Source organism: Populus euphratica, unplaced genomic scaffold (genome assembly GCF_000495115.2).
Source record: "Populus euphratica unplaced genomic scaffold, PopEup_1.0 scaffold3147.1, whole genome shotgun sequence".
Lineage (NCBI taxonomy): Eukaryota > Viridiplantae > Streptophyta > Magnoliopsida > Malpighiales > Salicaceae > Populus > Populus euphratica.
Window position 1 is genome coordinate 1 of NW_011502983.1, and position 14,316 is coordinate 14,316.

General features: G+C 28.6%; 1 protein-coding gene across 1 annotated transcript; it reads left to right on the forward strand.

Annotated features, from left to right (window-relative positions):
• The first annotated feature begins 4,368 nt into the window (after positions 1 to 4,368).
• On the forward strand, positions 4,369 to 7,332 carry LOC105119581 (vacuolar protein sorting-associated protein 32 homolog 2). Its single transcript, XM_011017733.1, has 8 exons — positions 4,369 to 4,507; positions 4,635 to 4,759; positions 5,025 to 5,124; positions 5,750 to 5,835; positions 5,952 to 6,043; positions 6,354 to 6,468; positions 6,580 to 6,766; positions 7,013 to 7,332. The coding sequence occupies exons 2-7, from the start codon at positions 4,688 to 4,690 to the stop codon at positions 6,760 to 6,762; spliced, it is 648 nt and encodes a 215-aa protein (XP_011016035.1). The 5' UTR covers positions 4,369 to 4,507; positions 4,635 to 4,687; the 3' UTR covers positions 6,763 to 6,766; positions 7,013 to 7,332.
• Positions 7,333 to 14,316: the final 6,984 nt, after the last annotated feature.

A 14,316-nucleotide genomic window follows, 5' to 3' on the forward strand; every position in this document is an offset into this window, starting at 1 on the left:
TGCTACAATTTGGACTTAAAAATGATCTTTTTAAATTTGAGCTTTATATGAAAGTTGTAAGCCTATGTCTTACCTTTCCATCCATATAAAGTAGGGTTAAATATGAGATCTACAGTTCCAGATATGACCTAATTACCGAACAGTATTCTGGTTTGGACTACACCAACATCTCTTTTCTAAGTTTGGCAATCTCTTTGTCCTTTCAATTTCAGTTCTTAAACTCATCAATCAATTCTTTCATTTATGTGATAGGCCTGCATTTAAAATGAACATTTACTACAAATTAAAGGTATCTTATATTATTATATATGTTATTATAAAACATGTTTTAGTTAAGGAGTTATTGATACTTCAAGTGCAAAATGATGATATAAAACCTTGATAAAAAATACATTTTTAAGTATTAATCACATATAAATCTCTAATAGCATTAAGGACTCTATGTAGTGAATGGCATCTGTAAATGTCATTTTATTGGTTTAGATTAGTAATGATCTTTTTACGGTTGGTAAAAAGATAATTTGGCTAAGAAAGAAGTTTATTAAGATTAGTTAACATTATTTTCTCCGTAGTTATCTTATTAGTTTATATTATTTAAAAAATAAGTTAAGATACAATTATATTTTTTTTCTATGTATGATAAAAGGTTTTTGAATTTATAACAAACATGTCAACAAAGGGTTTTTTAGATCAATTTATCATTCTTTCATAATTTTTTTTAACCATATTAATATTTCATATTAAAGAACTTATATAAAAGATAATTTTCAATAAATTGTTTACCTTAAAATTAAATGGAACCTACTTTAAATATATCCACTAACCATATTTTTATTAAAACAAATTTCAACGCATAACAGTCAATAAAAAAAGTAATGAAGAGAATATTGAATTTGAACACCTTTTATCTGTGACCTTGAACTTACATTATACAATATAAAAAGAACCTTTTGTTCTATCTTCATTTTTCACACAAAAATTCATAAATAGGTGGGAGTCGACCTTACTTCTAAATAATCAAAACCGAAGACCATATTAAGAAAAACTAAAGCTACTCAACATTTTATTATTGCAATCCACAGTAAAATGTTAAGTTATTTTTTTTAAGCTATTTTTTTAAGTAGTTTTTTTTTATGCTTTTTATTTTTTTCTTCTTTCTTTGTTTTTTTTCTTTTAATAAATTTTTTTATTTAATTTAGTTTGTTAATATTAAATTTTTTATTTAATTATTAGAATTTTATGATGCAAATCCCGAGTTTAACAGGTTAACTTGATTACACGAGTTAACCCAATTTTTTTCTTTTTAATTAATTTTTTCCATTTACTTTAGTTTGTAAATGTTAAATTTTTTCTATTTAGTCATCAGAATTTCATGATACATATCATAGGTTTCACGGGTTAACCCGTCTATTTTTTTCTTTTGTTAATGTTAAATTTTTTTTATTTAGTTATTAGATTTTCATAACATGAATCTCGGGTTTAATGGGTTAACCTGATTTGACGAGGTAACCCAGAGTTTTTTTTTTGCTTTTTTCCTTTTTAATTAATTTTTTTCATTTAGTTTAGTTTGTTAATGTTAAATTTCTTTTTATTTAGTTATCGGATTTTTATGATACATATCCCAGGTTTGATGAATTAACCTGATTTGAAGGATTAACCCACTTAATTGAAAATTTTCTCTTTTTTTTTTCATTAATTTTTTTTTTCATGTTGGTTTTTTTCTTTGTTTTTTTTTAATTAATCTATTTAATTATCATACTTTTATGATACAGTCTTGCAGCTAGACCCACATCTAAGGCTCTTGGGTTTGGTGTTGCAGTCAGACTCACTTAAACTTTAGTCATGTGAGTTTAATATTATTATTAATATTATAAATATTACTCTTGGGTCAAGTGTTGCAGTTAGACCCAAGATTTTTTAGTATATCTTTGCAGAAAAATCTAACACTCTTAGATCTTAGTCTTTTCTTATTTTTTATGCAAGAAAAAAATTAACCTGTGGGTATACCTTTGTTTTTTATTCCTTTTCTTTTCCTTTTTAAATCTTTTACTGTGGACTGCACAATACAATTTACAGTGAAAAAGCTGATGCCTTGAGTTTTTTTTAGCTTTTTTCTTTGTTTTTTTTTTAATTTAATTTCTCAATATTAAATTTTTTCTATTTAATTATCAAAATTTTACGACACAAATCCTAGATTTGACGAGTTAACCTGATTTGACGGGTTAACCTAGTTGCTTCAGATTTTTTTGTTTTTCTTCATTAGTTTTTTTTTCTTTTTATGGGTTTTTTCTCTTTACTTTTTTTTTAATTAATATTTTTTTAATTTAGTTTATTAATATTAAATATTTTTTTATTTAGTTATCACAATTTCATAACACAAATCTCATGTTTAATGGGTTAACCTTATTTGGCAGGTTAACTCAGTTGATTTAGATTTTTTTAATTTTATCTTTTAATATTGTATGCAATTCACAGTGAAAAGAATGATGCAGGTTTGATGAGTTAAACTAGTTAATTTCGATTTTTTTCCTTTTTCTTCATTAGTTTTTTTTTCTTATAGGTTTTTTTATTTCCTTTTTCTTTTTAATTAAAATTTTTTGTTTAATTTAGTTCATTAGTATTAAATTTTTTTCTATTTAATTATTGATTGATGCCTTTAGTTTTTTTTTTCTATTTTTATGCTTTTGACTTTAGACTGCATAATGCAGTCTATAATGAAAAAGCTAATGCTTTTTGTTTGTTTTACTTTTTAATTAATTTTTTTATTTAGTTATAAAATTTTCATGACAAGGATCACATGTTTGGCAAGTTAGCCCAGTTAATTCAATTTTTTTTTTCATTATTTTTTTCTTCGTATGGGATTTTTCTTCTTTATTTTTTCCTTTTTAATTAATTTTTTAATTCATTTTATTGATATTAATTTTTTTTATTTAGTTATCAGATTTTTATAACACGGATCTCAGGTTTGACCGGCCAATTAATTTAGATTTTTTTCTTTTTCTTTATTAATTTTTTTCTTTCTATAGGTTTTTTTTTCTTTTAACCCAATTAGTTTTTGTTTGTCAATTTTGTCTTTTTATATCTTTGACTGTAAACTATACAGTGCAGTCTACAGTGAAAAGACTGGTACCTTTTGTTTGTTTTTTTTCTTTTCTTTTTAATAATTTTTTTTTATTTTAGTTTGTTAATGGTAATTTTTTTTTCTATTTTGTTATCAAACTTTCATGACACGGATCTCGAGTTTGATGGGTTAGCCCAGTTAATTTTGGGTTAATCCATCAATTTTATTTTTCTATTTATTTATCAAACTTTCACGATACGAATCTAATGTTTGACAGGTTAACCTGATTTAAAAGGTTAACCCAGTTAATTTAGATTTTTTCTTTTTCTTCATTAGTTATTTTTTTCATGTTGGTTTTTTTCTATTTTTTCTTTTTACTTAATATATCTAATTATCACACTTTTATAATATAATTTTACAGTCAAACCCATATCCAATGTTATTTGGTTAGGTATTGCAGCGAAACCCACTTAAACTTGGGTCATACAAGTTTAATATTATTATTACTATTATAAATATTATTCTTGGGTCAGGCGTTGCAACCAAACCCAAGGTATAGTTTTGTAGAATGACCTAACACTTTTAAATTTTAATTTTTTTGATATTTTTTATTCAAAAAAAATTTATGGCTATGCGTAGGTTATGTGACTAGTTATTTCTAAAATATGAAGTTTTTGGGATTCTAGCATAGTAAAAAAAAAAAAAATAACATAATACAAGAAAATAATATAGTTTATGGATATCTACAATTTCCATGTCTTAAATTTCATTTGTAACTCTCTTAAATTATAAAATTGATGGATATAAGATTTAATACGGAGAAAAGAGAAAGATAAAAAAATAAAAAAATTATAAAAACACATAAAAAGTTTAATAACAATCTTATGTTACCATTAAAAAAATCTCAATAAAATAAAACTATCAATACCAAAATAATAGTTACAAATAATAATTAAAAGTACAATATCAATAGTTCAAAGAGAGGTAGGTTTTGATATTTTTAAATAACTCATCTGACTTAATTTATTTATTATTTATAATTTTTTTAATATTATTAAATTTATTTTATTAAATTTTTCTAACAGTATTGTTGTTAATGCTGTAACTAAAATTTTGAAGAGCCTCAAAGGTTTTTATTTTTTTAACCTTTTCTTCCCGACTACACCTCCCCAGGAGAAAAAAAAAGAAAGAAAGTAATAAGTCTTCGAAGTATTTTGTTAAATAAGTCAATGAAATCTCAAGGAGTAAGGAAAGTGGGACCCAAAAGAAAAAAAAGAAAAAGAACGAGTTAAGTGCAAAGTAGCTTCCTCCTCTCTCTCCAATACGAGAACAACACGCCTAAGAGGGGGAAAAAAAAAAAAACCAAAACAAAGAAACTCTGCTCTCGCTCTGTGTTCTTCAACATCATCAAGAACCCTATTCTCTGAATTCGATCGATTTTCACAGGTCTGTTTCTATCGTGATCTTTTATTCAGTTGAATTTAATTCGATTTAAGTAGATCTATCTGTCTTGATTCTTAGATTTTGGGTTTGATTTAATATTCTAACGTTAAGTTTTGTGTTTGCGATGTAGAAGATCGCGAGGAAAAACATACAGGCAGGGTTTTTAAACGAAAACAATCCGCCATGTTTAACCGCTTATTTGGAAAACCTAAGCAGGAAACCAATGCTCTAACTACGTTAGACAAATTAAACGAGGTTGGGTTTTTTTTCCTTTTTTTTTCTTTGAAATTATGTGTTTCGAAAGTAGTTATTATTGTAGACATGGGCTTCTTCTCTTTTATTTTTTGATGAATTTCTTGTTGGTTATGAGAATGAGTCATCTGGGATTTATGATTAGGAACTAAATTTTTTTATATTTATGCGTTAGTTAGACTTTTTTTAGTTGTACATGTAAAATTGTTCTTTTATTATTATTTATTATTACTATTTAACTTAGATGTTAATTCTCCGCATTATATAGACACTTGAAATGCTAGAGAAAAAGGAGAAGGTGCTTCTTAAAAAGGCAGCTGCCGAAGTTGAAAAGGCTAAGGAATTCACCCGAGGGAAAAACAAAAGGGGTATGATATTGCTTGTTCGTAATGGCCATTTATGATATTTGATGTTCGCAATTGGATTATAATGCTATAGACCTTTCTTTTTCCTTAACTTTTACAATGCATATGCAAGTGTGTACTTAATGGGCTACAGAAAGTTGGCAGATCTATGTCTCTGTTTCATTGCTTCTCATTTTTTTATGGCTAAATATTCGCATTATTTTTCTGTCAATGTCCCCTTGTTGCTTTTGCATGGAACATCAAGTGACTTTCAGTTATCCAACTCCTGTCATGGTGTCTTGATTTCAATCTTCATTGATTCTCATATTTCTGATATTCTCATTAGGAGTTCTTTACTTAGATAATGATTTTGTGGATAACTCCTTAATTGAAATCGACAACTCTACTGAGCTATTAAATCTTATACTTTGAAATGCTGTTATGCTTTAGCATCGTGGCTTGTTGAATCTTGTGACTATGGATGTGGAGTATCATCTTTATGCTGTAATCATGTGCAGAGCTGTTGGCAATGGTTTTTATCAGAGAGACATCTATTACATGAATATATATATCTTGAAACAAGTGCAGCATTATTTATAAAATTTGGGTTGTTTGCTAGTCAAACACTGATTGACAATGCTTTTTTCAGCTGCAATTCAATGTTTGAAGAGGAAGAGGCTGTATGAGCAGCAAATAGAACAACTTGGGAACTTTCAATTGCGCATTCATGATCAGGTCAGCTGGTGTTTTTACTATTGCTTTTGGTTCAACTGTATCTTAATAAATCATTGTAAGTCTTTGGCTAAATGAGTAAAACCTTAAGTTTTGTGCTCTGGATGTCAATGTTGCAGATGATAATGTTAGAAGGTGCAAAAGCTACTACTGAAACTGTAGATGCATTAAGAACTGGTGCAGCTGCTATGAAGGCAATGCAGAAAGCAACGTATGTACCAATTTTATCAGTTAAAAATTTTAATGGAATCTTCATGCATGGTTTACTTATTGTCTTTGATGGCAACATATTCACTTTCCTGGTTGCTGTGCCCAAATCTTAACTGTATAAAGCTTGTTTCACCCTGAAAATGTTTGTGTTTCTCATTCTCTTGTTCCCTTTAATTATTTCTTTTCAAATGGTTGCTAACTTGGAAACACCATCTTTATTTGGCTTCAACTTGGTCCAGTCGATATCTGAATAATGAAGTTGTATGATACGAATACATGTGGTTAATATATGTGAAAATGATGGATTATAGGAATATTGATGACGTGGACAAGACGATGGATGAGATCAATGAGCAGACAGAGAACATGAAACAGATTCAAGAAGCATTATCAACCCCCATTGGTGCTGCAGCTGATTTCGATGAGGTCAGTGTTTCAATTGCTGATTTCAATTCTTTCAATTCTAAAGCCCTAGCTCTTGAAATTTTGCATAAGTTCTCATCTGCTGGAGCATCTAAAATAGTTGGAACTTTTCAGGATGAATTGGAGGCAGAACTTGAAGAACTGGAAGGAGCTGAATTGGAAGAGCAGCTTCTTCAGCCAGCAACAACAGCTCCTGCTGCTCCAGTGCAGGTCCCAACTGGCAAGAAACCAGTTCCTCAAAAACGCACAGCTGAGGAAGAAGAACTTGCTAACTTACAGGCTGAGATGGCCCTTTGAGCAGGTTCTACTTTTCATTCTCTTATAAACAATGATCCGATCCTTCTTTTCAGACACTAATGCACTAGCTAGCAGTTGATAGCTGAACCATTAAGCAAAAATAGATTGGAAGTCGGATGCATTGAGCCCAAAATGTTACACCATATGTTGAAGTTATTTCTTTCAACAAAATAACACTTGAATGCAGTTGAATATGGCTGCAGTGTGGGCAAGTACTTGTAGAATTGATTTTCTGGGTTGACTGTTGCAGGCATCATGTTCGAGAATGAAGAGATTATTTATAGATTGGCCATGTTGTATGATAGAGTTTCTGCCAGTCCTACGCATCCAGTGTGCATTGAAACGTGAACAGACAATGTATATAAAGATTGCGTAAGCTGAATTTAGTTCTTCAAATTTGTATCCTGCCTCGTGGAGCTTTCGATTGTGTTCGTTATCCTTGGTTCTTACTCTGCAGGGTTGTCTTGAATTACTTTTTATCATGATGTGTCACCAACTTGGTAATCTTCAATTATCGTTCAGAATATAGTGAATAATTGAATATAATATCCCCTTGGTATCACTGTTTTATTGGTTGTATTTACAGTTCATCTCCAATGAATGTTATGAAATGTGGATCTATTTACAGTGCTTTTAAATTTCAACATGACAGTGTTCGGTAAAATCAAATCTATATTTATTATTTTTAGCTTTGTAAGTAGTAATCCCTTAAGCACGGGTTACATGCTTCTTTTAAAATCAGAATCTGTTTCCACAATTAATTGTTATTTTTTAAAAAAATCTTTTTAAACCACACTTTTCCTCAACTTCTCAAATAATAATGTTTCATTTCATTTCCGCAAAACAAATTCAGCTTTTTCATTTTCATTGAACATGAATCTTTGTTTGGGGGAGTTGGGGGGTGGGGGATTGAAAATGTTACAGTTGTTTTATAAAGTTTTTTTTTTTTTTTTTTACAAATATATTAAAATAATATATATTTGTAGAAAAATCATGTGTTTATGGCATGGATAGAAAAATAAATTATATAGTAAAAAAAAATAAGTTAGAAAGAATGAAGCATTTAATAAGAAATTAATATGATATTTATTTTGGTTAATTTTTATTTGGGCTGCAAAGGGGGCTCAGAAATGGTGGTGATGTAGCCCTGCTTCGAACTTTTGATATTGATTTGTAAAGTAATTACTTCCATGATTTTGGAAGAAAACTGCTAAGCATGTATTAGTTACAGTCGGGAGAGGAAGAATGAGAGGGCATCAAAGAAAAGGGAGAAAGTGAATGATAGAGAAGATTTGCTCTTCCTTTGTCTCGATCAAGTAGGCCAATAAAGAGTTTAAACTTAAATTAAAAAAAGAGTAAATTTCAATTTAAAACTTCAATTAAAAAGAGAGTAAATTTCAATTTATAGCATGTGAGTGAGTGAGTGGTATAATTCACTGTACACCTAGAAGCTTTGTATTTTGGATTAAAACTTGTATTAATGAAACTGTTTTTCTAAATAAAAAATCAGTGAATTTGTTATTGAATGCAATATGTGTTTTTTTCTAGGACTTATTGGTTATTATCACATTAAATAGAGATAGTGTGGTCATTTTATATTTTTACAGCATAGTAAAATATTTAAATTACTTTTAAAAAAATTTATTTAATTACATCTAGGTTTTTTTATATATTTTTAAATTTTAAGCACTACAAAATGATTGAATTATCTTGAAAAATATTATTTATTTAATTAGGGTTTAAGATTTTTTTATTACATTTTCACATTTTAAAAATGATTGAAATGTTCTTAAAAAGTAAAATTTTTCGAGTAGTGTTTAAGGGGTTTCTTGTATTTTAATCTTGATTTTTTGGTTATAAGAAAATTAATTGAATGATAGTTTGGTATTTTTTGCATATATCAAATATTAATTAAAAAAACAAGTGTATGCATTGTACATGCTAGTGTGTGCGGTGTGTTTGCTTTATTTGTTTTGCACAAGGGACATTTTGATACAGTTTAGCTATTAATTTCTGATGAAAGGCCTTTGATTTGTGCTTGGGTTTGATGGGGAGACCGTTTGGGCAAGATTGTGTTTTTCATTTGAATTTAACTTGTGTTACATATGACTATAATGAGTTTCTAACATATGATAGTTTTAGACATTCTTGGTTTGTACATGATGATGGGTTCGATCCAATCTCTTTGATAGTTCATTTGATTAAATTAAGTTAGCCTATATATGACTCTAATTCGGGCAGTAAAATAAGCTTGTATCAGATCTGATTTAAGTTATATTAATGATTATGAGTTTGAGTCACATGGGGTTTAAAGTTAACTTGGGCTAATTAAGACGTTTGGATTATTTTTTTATAAGGATCAATAAAATATTATCCTAAAATTGAAAGATAAATTTGTTTATTAGTATCCTTTTTATTTAGGAGAATATTTAGTAACAAATGATAAAGTTTCCTAGTCATTTGTCAGATCTAAATTCTAGACTTTAAAGGATTATTTAATGCTAAAGATTTGATTTTTCTAGTCAAGGAAGAAAAGTGATTGGCGGTTACAAGGAGAATTAATTTCCAAGAATATTTTTCATGTTCTGAAAGGAAATCCTAATCCTATAACCAAAAAAAACTTTAACAATTAAATTCCTATTCAGATCAGATTTCCTAAAGAACTTTAAAAGTTGGCTAAGTAACTATATAGAATCTAGGAAAGTGGATCTCGATCAAAAGTTATTTAAGCTAAGGAATTAAGATATTTTATCTTGTTTTTCTTTCTATTATATATGACATCAACTAGCTACTGTCCAGACTTGTTTTCACTATTATTTTTATATTTGAACTTAACTAATACTTTTATTTTTAGCTAAGATCCAATGTTTGTTTGGATTATAATTTGGGCTTACTAGTAAAGGTTTTGATTATTTTTTATAAGTGATCAATTTAGTCCACAATGATAGATTTATTAGGGTTAATTTCTTATAATTATTTAAACAAATGTAAAGCCTAAATTTTAAAGAAAAAAAAAACCTTTGATGAATAATATTTCAAAACTTTTCAGTCTTAATGCGTGAGAGATATTCTTGCATTCTTTGGTTTTTGAATGAATTAAATTTAACGTATCAAAGATTAATTGATTTCGTGATGCCATTTGATTTCATTTCAATAGTGTTGGTGTCTTGGGATAGGTTTTTATCGTGTCACACTCCTATAAAATCTTTTTTAGCTTTTTGGGATTAGATCACAATCCTAATTATGGTTTACGTGACCAAGAGGTTCATATAAATTGGTGTCAAATCAAGGTTTCAAGTACATAAATTGGTGTCAAATCAAGGTTCCAAGTACTGGTCATATCCTTCTGAATTTTTTGTTTTCTTAGTGTTCATTAAGTTTTTTTAGTTTTTGCATCAATTTTCTTCTTCTTCTTCTTCTTCTTCTTCTTTGTGTCAGTAGCATCCTAATAAAAAGAAAAAAAATTCATTTTGTTACTATTTATAAACATATTAGTAAAATAAAAGAAAAAAAAAAGAAAAAAAGATGTTATTCAAAATTTGTTGCAATTCTACTACAGAAACATAACTCTTAAAGAACCCTAAGTAAACCACCTTAGAATTAATTTAAATTTTATATACTTTTATTGGGGGTGAAATCACATAATATATTAAATTTGAGCTTATTTCAATATCGTTTGCTTAAAGATTCAATTTGGGGTTTAATTCTATTGCAAATTGATCATAGATGAGTTTTGTTACCTTGGCGTAAGAGAACAACCTATAAATTGACATATGTAGTTTGTTGGGTGTTAGGATTCTACATATTGAATTTTAGATCATTCTGATATCGTTAGTTGTAGGTTTCAATTCTGATGCTTTAAAATTGCATAATAATTATATTTGTGTCAAGTTCCAAAACGTATTCGTCTACTATTTATTTCTATTATATTTGGGTTATTTAAGAGTCAAATAAGTGTCTTCATTATTTTTTTTTATTTTATTCTGCATTTTCATTTCATTGATAATTCATACAAATTTTCTTTGCTATTCATGAAATTATAATTATAGTTTTGTTTTACTTGTTTTCAGTATATTTATTCATTCTTGAGTCTATATTCATAATTGGTTTGCGTCGCGAAAGCCTCTCACTTTAATTGGTTGTGTTGAATTGAGTCTTTTGATATATTAAAAAAGGTGTCATGTATTCAACAAGAGAGAGGGAATAAAAGAGGATTCCAGAGCAAGAATAGAAGAAACTAAGGCTTAGTGTAGGGGTTTTAAAATGATAAGTTGACAAGTGTAAAATATTATTCTATGATCTTCAAGCTTCAATGGAACAACACTACAAGCATGAAAACCAAAAGAGGGTAGCCATTGTTATTATTCAAAAGTATGTGTGTAAGTGGTTAGTTAGACATGTTTGAAATCCTTATCAGACATTATGTCCATACCAGTGTTATTTAAGCGCTAGTAAGAAGAGAATTCTTAAGGATAAAACAATAGGCCTATGAAAAAATCATTATTCCTATTAAAGATTTGAGGATGATTCTCTTGAAGAGAGAAAATGATACAGTTCAACTATGGATTTCTCATGAAGGCCCTTTGATTTTATGCTTGGGTTTGATGGGGAGGCCATTCGACCAAGATTGTGTTTTTCTTGGAATTTCACTTGTGTTCCATTAAGCTATAATAGGTTTTTGACATTTGATAGTTTTAGGCAGCCTTGGTTTGTGCATGATGACTGGTTCGGTTCAATCTCTTTAATGGTTCATTCGGCTAAATTAGATTAACCCATGTATGAGTCTAATTTGGGTAGTAAAGTAGGCTTGATAGGAGCTTATATCATATCTGATTTAAGTTATATTAATGATTATGAGTTTGGATCACATGGGGTCCAAAATTAGCTTGGGCTAATTAAGATATTGAGATCCTTTTCATACAAGAATCAACAAAACATTATCCTAAATTGAAAGGGAAATTCATTCATTATTGTCCATATTATTTAAGATAATATTTAGCAAGAAAGAAGTAAGTTTCCTGGTTAAGTAAACTAAGAAGGGCTATCAGGTCTGAATCATAGACTTGAAAAGATTATTTAATGCTAAAGATTTGATTCTTCTAGTCAAGGGAGGAAAGTGATGGGTGGCTACAATGAGAATTAATTTCCAAGAATATTTTTCATGTTATGAAGGAAATTCTAGTACTACAAGGAAAGAAGACTTTAACAATTAAATTTCTATTCAGATTAGATTTTCTAGCATCTAAAGGACTTTAAAAGTTGGCTAAGTAATCCTAAAATATTCAAGAAGGTGGATCTTGACCAAAGTTATTTAAACTAGGAAATTAACATATTTTATTTTGTTTTTCTTTTTATTATACGCGACATCAAGAAGCTATTGCCCAGACTTGCTATTTTCATTATTATTTTTATAGTAGTACTTTGGTTTTTAGCTAAGATCCAATGTTTGTTTGGATCAAAATTTAGGCTTACTAATAAAGGTTTTAAGTTATTTTTTGTAAGTGCATCAATTAAGCTCGCTATGGTAGATCCATTAGGTTTAATTTCTCATAACTATTTAAACACATGTGAAGCCTAAAATTAAAAAAAAATCTTTAATGAATAATACTTTTGAACTTTTCAATTTTAACGTGTGAGAGAGATTCATGCATTCTTTGGTTCTTAAATGAATTGAATCTGACTTATTGAAGATTAATTGGTTTCGTGGTGTCATTCAACTTCATTCAAATAATATTGGTGCTTTGAGACATGTTTTCATTGTGTCACACTTCTATCAAACATCTTTCGATTTTTATTGTTTTCCTAATATTCATCAAGTGTTTTTAGTGTTTTGTATTAATCTTATAATAGTAATGAATGAATTTTTCTTTTAATTTTATGATAATTTTTTGCCGATCCTTATAAGAAAAGGATCTTAATATCTTAATTAGCCTAAGCTAACTTTGGATTCAATGTGGTCTCAACCTATAATCATTAATATAAATCAAATCAGACCTGATACAAGCTCCTAACAAGCCTATTTTGTTACCCAAATCATACCACATATGGGCTAACAAGATTTGGTAAAATGAACCATTGAAGAGATCGGATTGCACCCATCATCATGAACAAACCAAGGCTACCTAAAACTATCTCATGCCAAAAAGCTATCATAGCCAAATGGAACACAATCTAAATTCTAAGGAAAAATACAATCTTGGCTAAATGGTCTTCATATCAAACTCAAGTACAAAATCAAAGGTCCTCCATGAGAAGTCCATGGTTGAACCATCATTTTAGTTTTAGTGATCCCTCTATTTGGCTTCCGACTTGTGAGCAGTGATAGAGTCGAATGGAATAACTTGTAAAAGATCCAAGTAGTCAAAATCATCTATTATTCCTTCCTGCAGATAGATTCAAAAGGAAAGATCTCAATAGCAAACAAAACCTGTAAAAGTAGAGCCCGTGGGAACATGCTTGCTTATAAAAAGTATTAAAAAAATCATAAAATCATAAACTAATAATAGAGGGATGGCCAAATCTAAATAAATTATTGTTCACATTTTAACAGGAAATCAAGATGTTGATGTCTATACTTATTGCTACTAGTTCACAAACCTGATAACCAGGCTCTAATGACACAATCAAAGAGCTTTCTTTATGTACAGTTTGGACCATAAAATTAGACAATCAAAGAGCTTCCATATGACAGTGTTCTACTTAGTATTCAATTGGACCTAGATAAGGAGAAGCAAATGAGTACAGTTTCATCTTGTTTAATGATGGATCCATTCAACTCATTGAAGGTGGAGTTTAATAGTAGTTGACCGTAGGGAGAAAATTGTAATTTAACCTTTGCCTAGAATGAGCATGATTTTATTTATAGCATGGAAGTAATGCTGACATAGAGATTGCCTATATTTGGTTGTGAGGAGATATAGTTCAGAAAAACTCTTTGCAAATTAACCTTTTTTTACAAGATGATTTACCCATGCTATTGACACGACCAAAAGATTGGGGTCTTCTCCCAAGTGTAGGACTGTCGAAGTAATAAATAACCTAGCAAGACCGGGATCGAACCACAGGGAGTTTAAATGTATAAATTATAAATAACAATAATACAATAACAATAATAACAACAACAATAATAGTAGTAGTAGTAATAGTAGTAATAATAATAATAGTAATAATAATAAAGAAGAAGAAGAATAAGAAGATGAGAGCTTTGAGATGAAAGATAAATGTAAGGATTAAACAATGATAACAACAAATATCAAGGTTAGAGGATCCACTAATGGTATGTCAAACAAGTCCAGAAAATAAATGCAGTCAACAATTATAAAGTAAGACTTTTTTACCAACATTGAATGTTTTTCTTAGAATTTTCTTGTCATGAAACTCTTTGATTCTTGCTTTATCAATTCTTGAATTTTCATATACATCATTTTTTATTTCCTCAAGCTCATTTATTTGTAATTTTTGCAGTTGACTAGCATCATCAAAATTTGAATTTAAAGTTTTAATAGCCTAATAAGCTTTATGTTTAAGTTCCATAAGCAAGTAACAAGGTTTTCC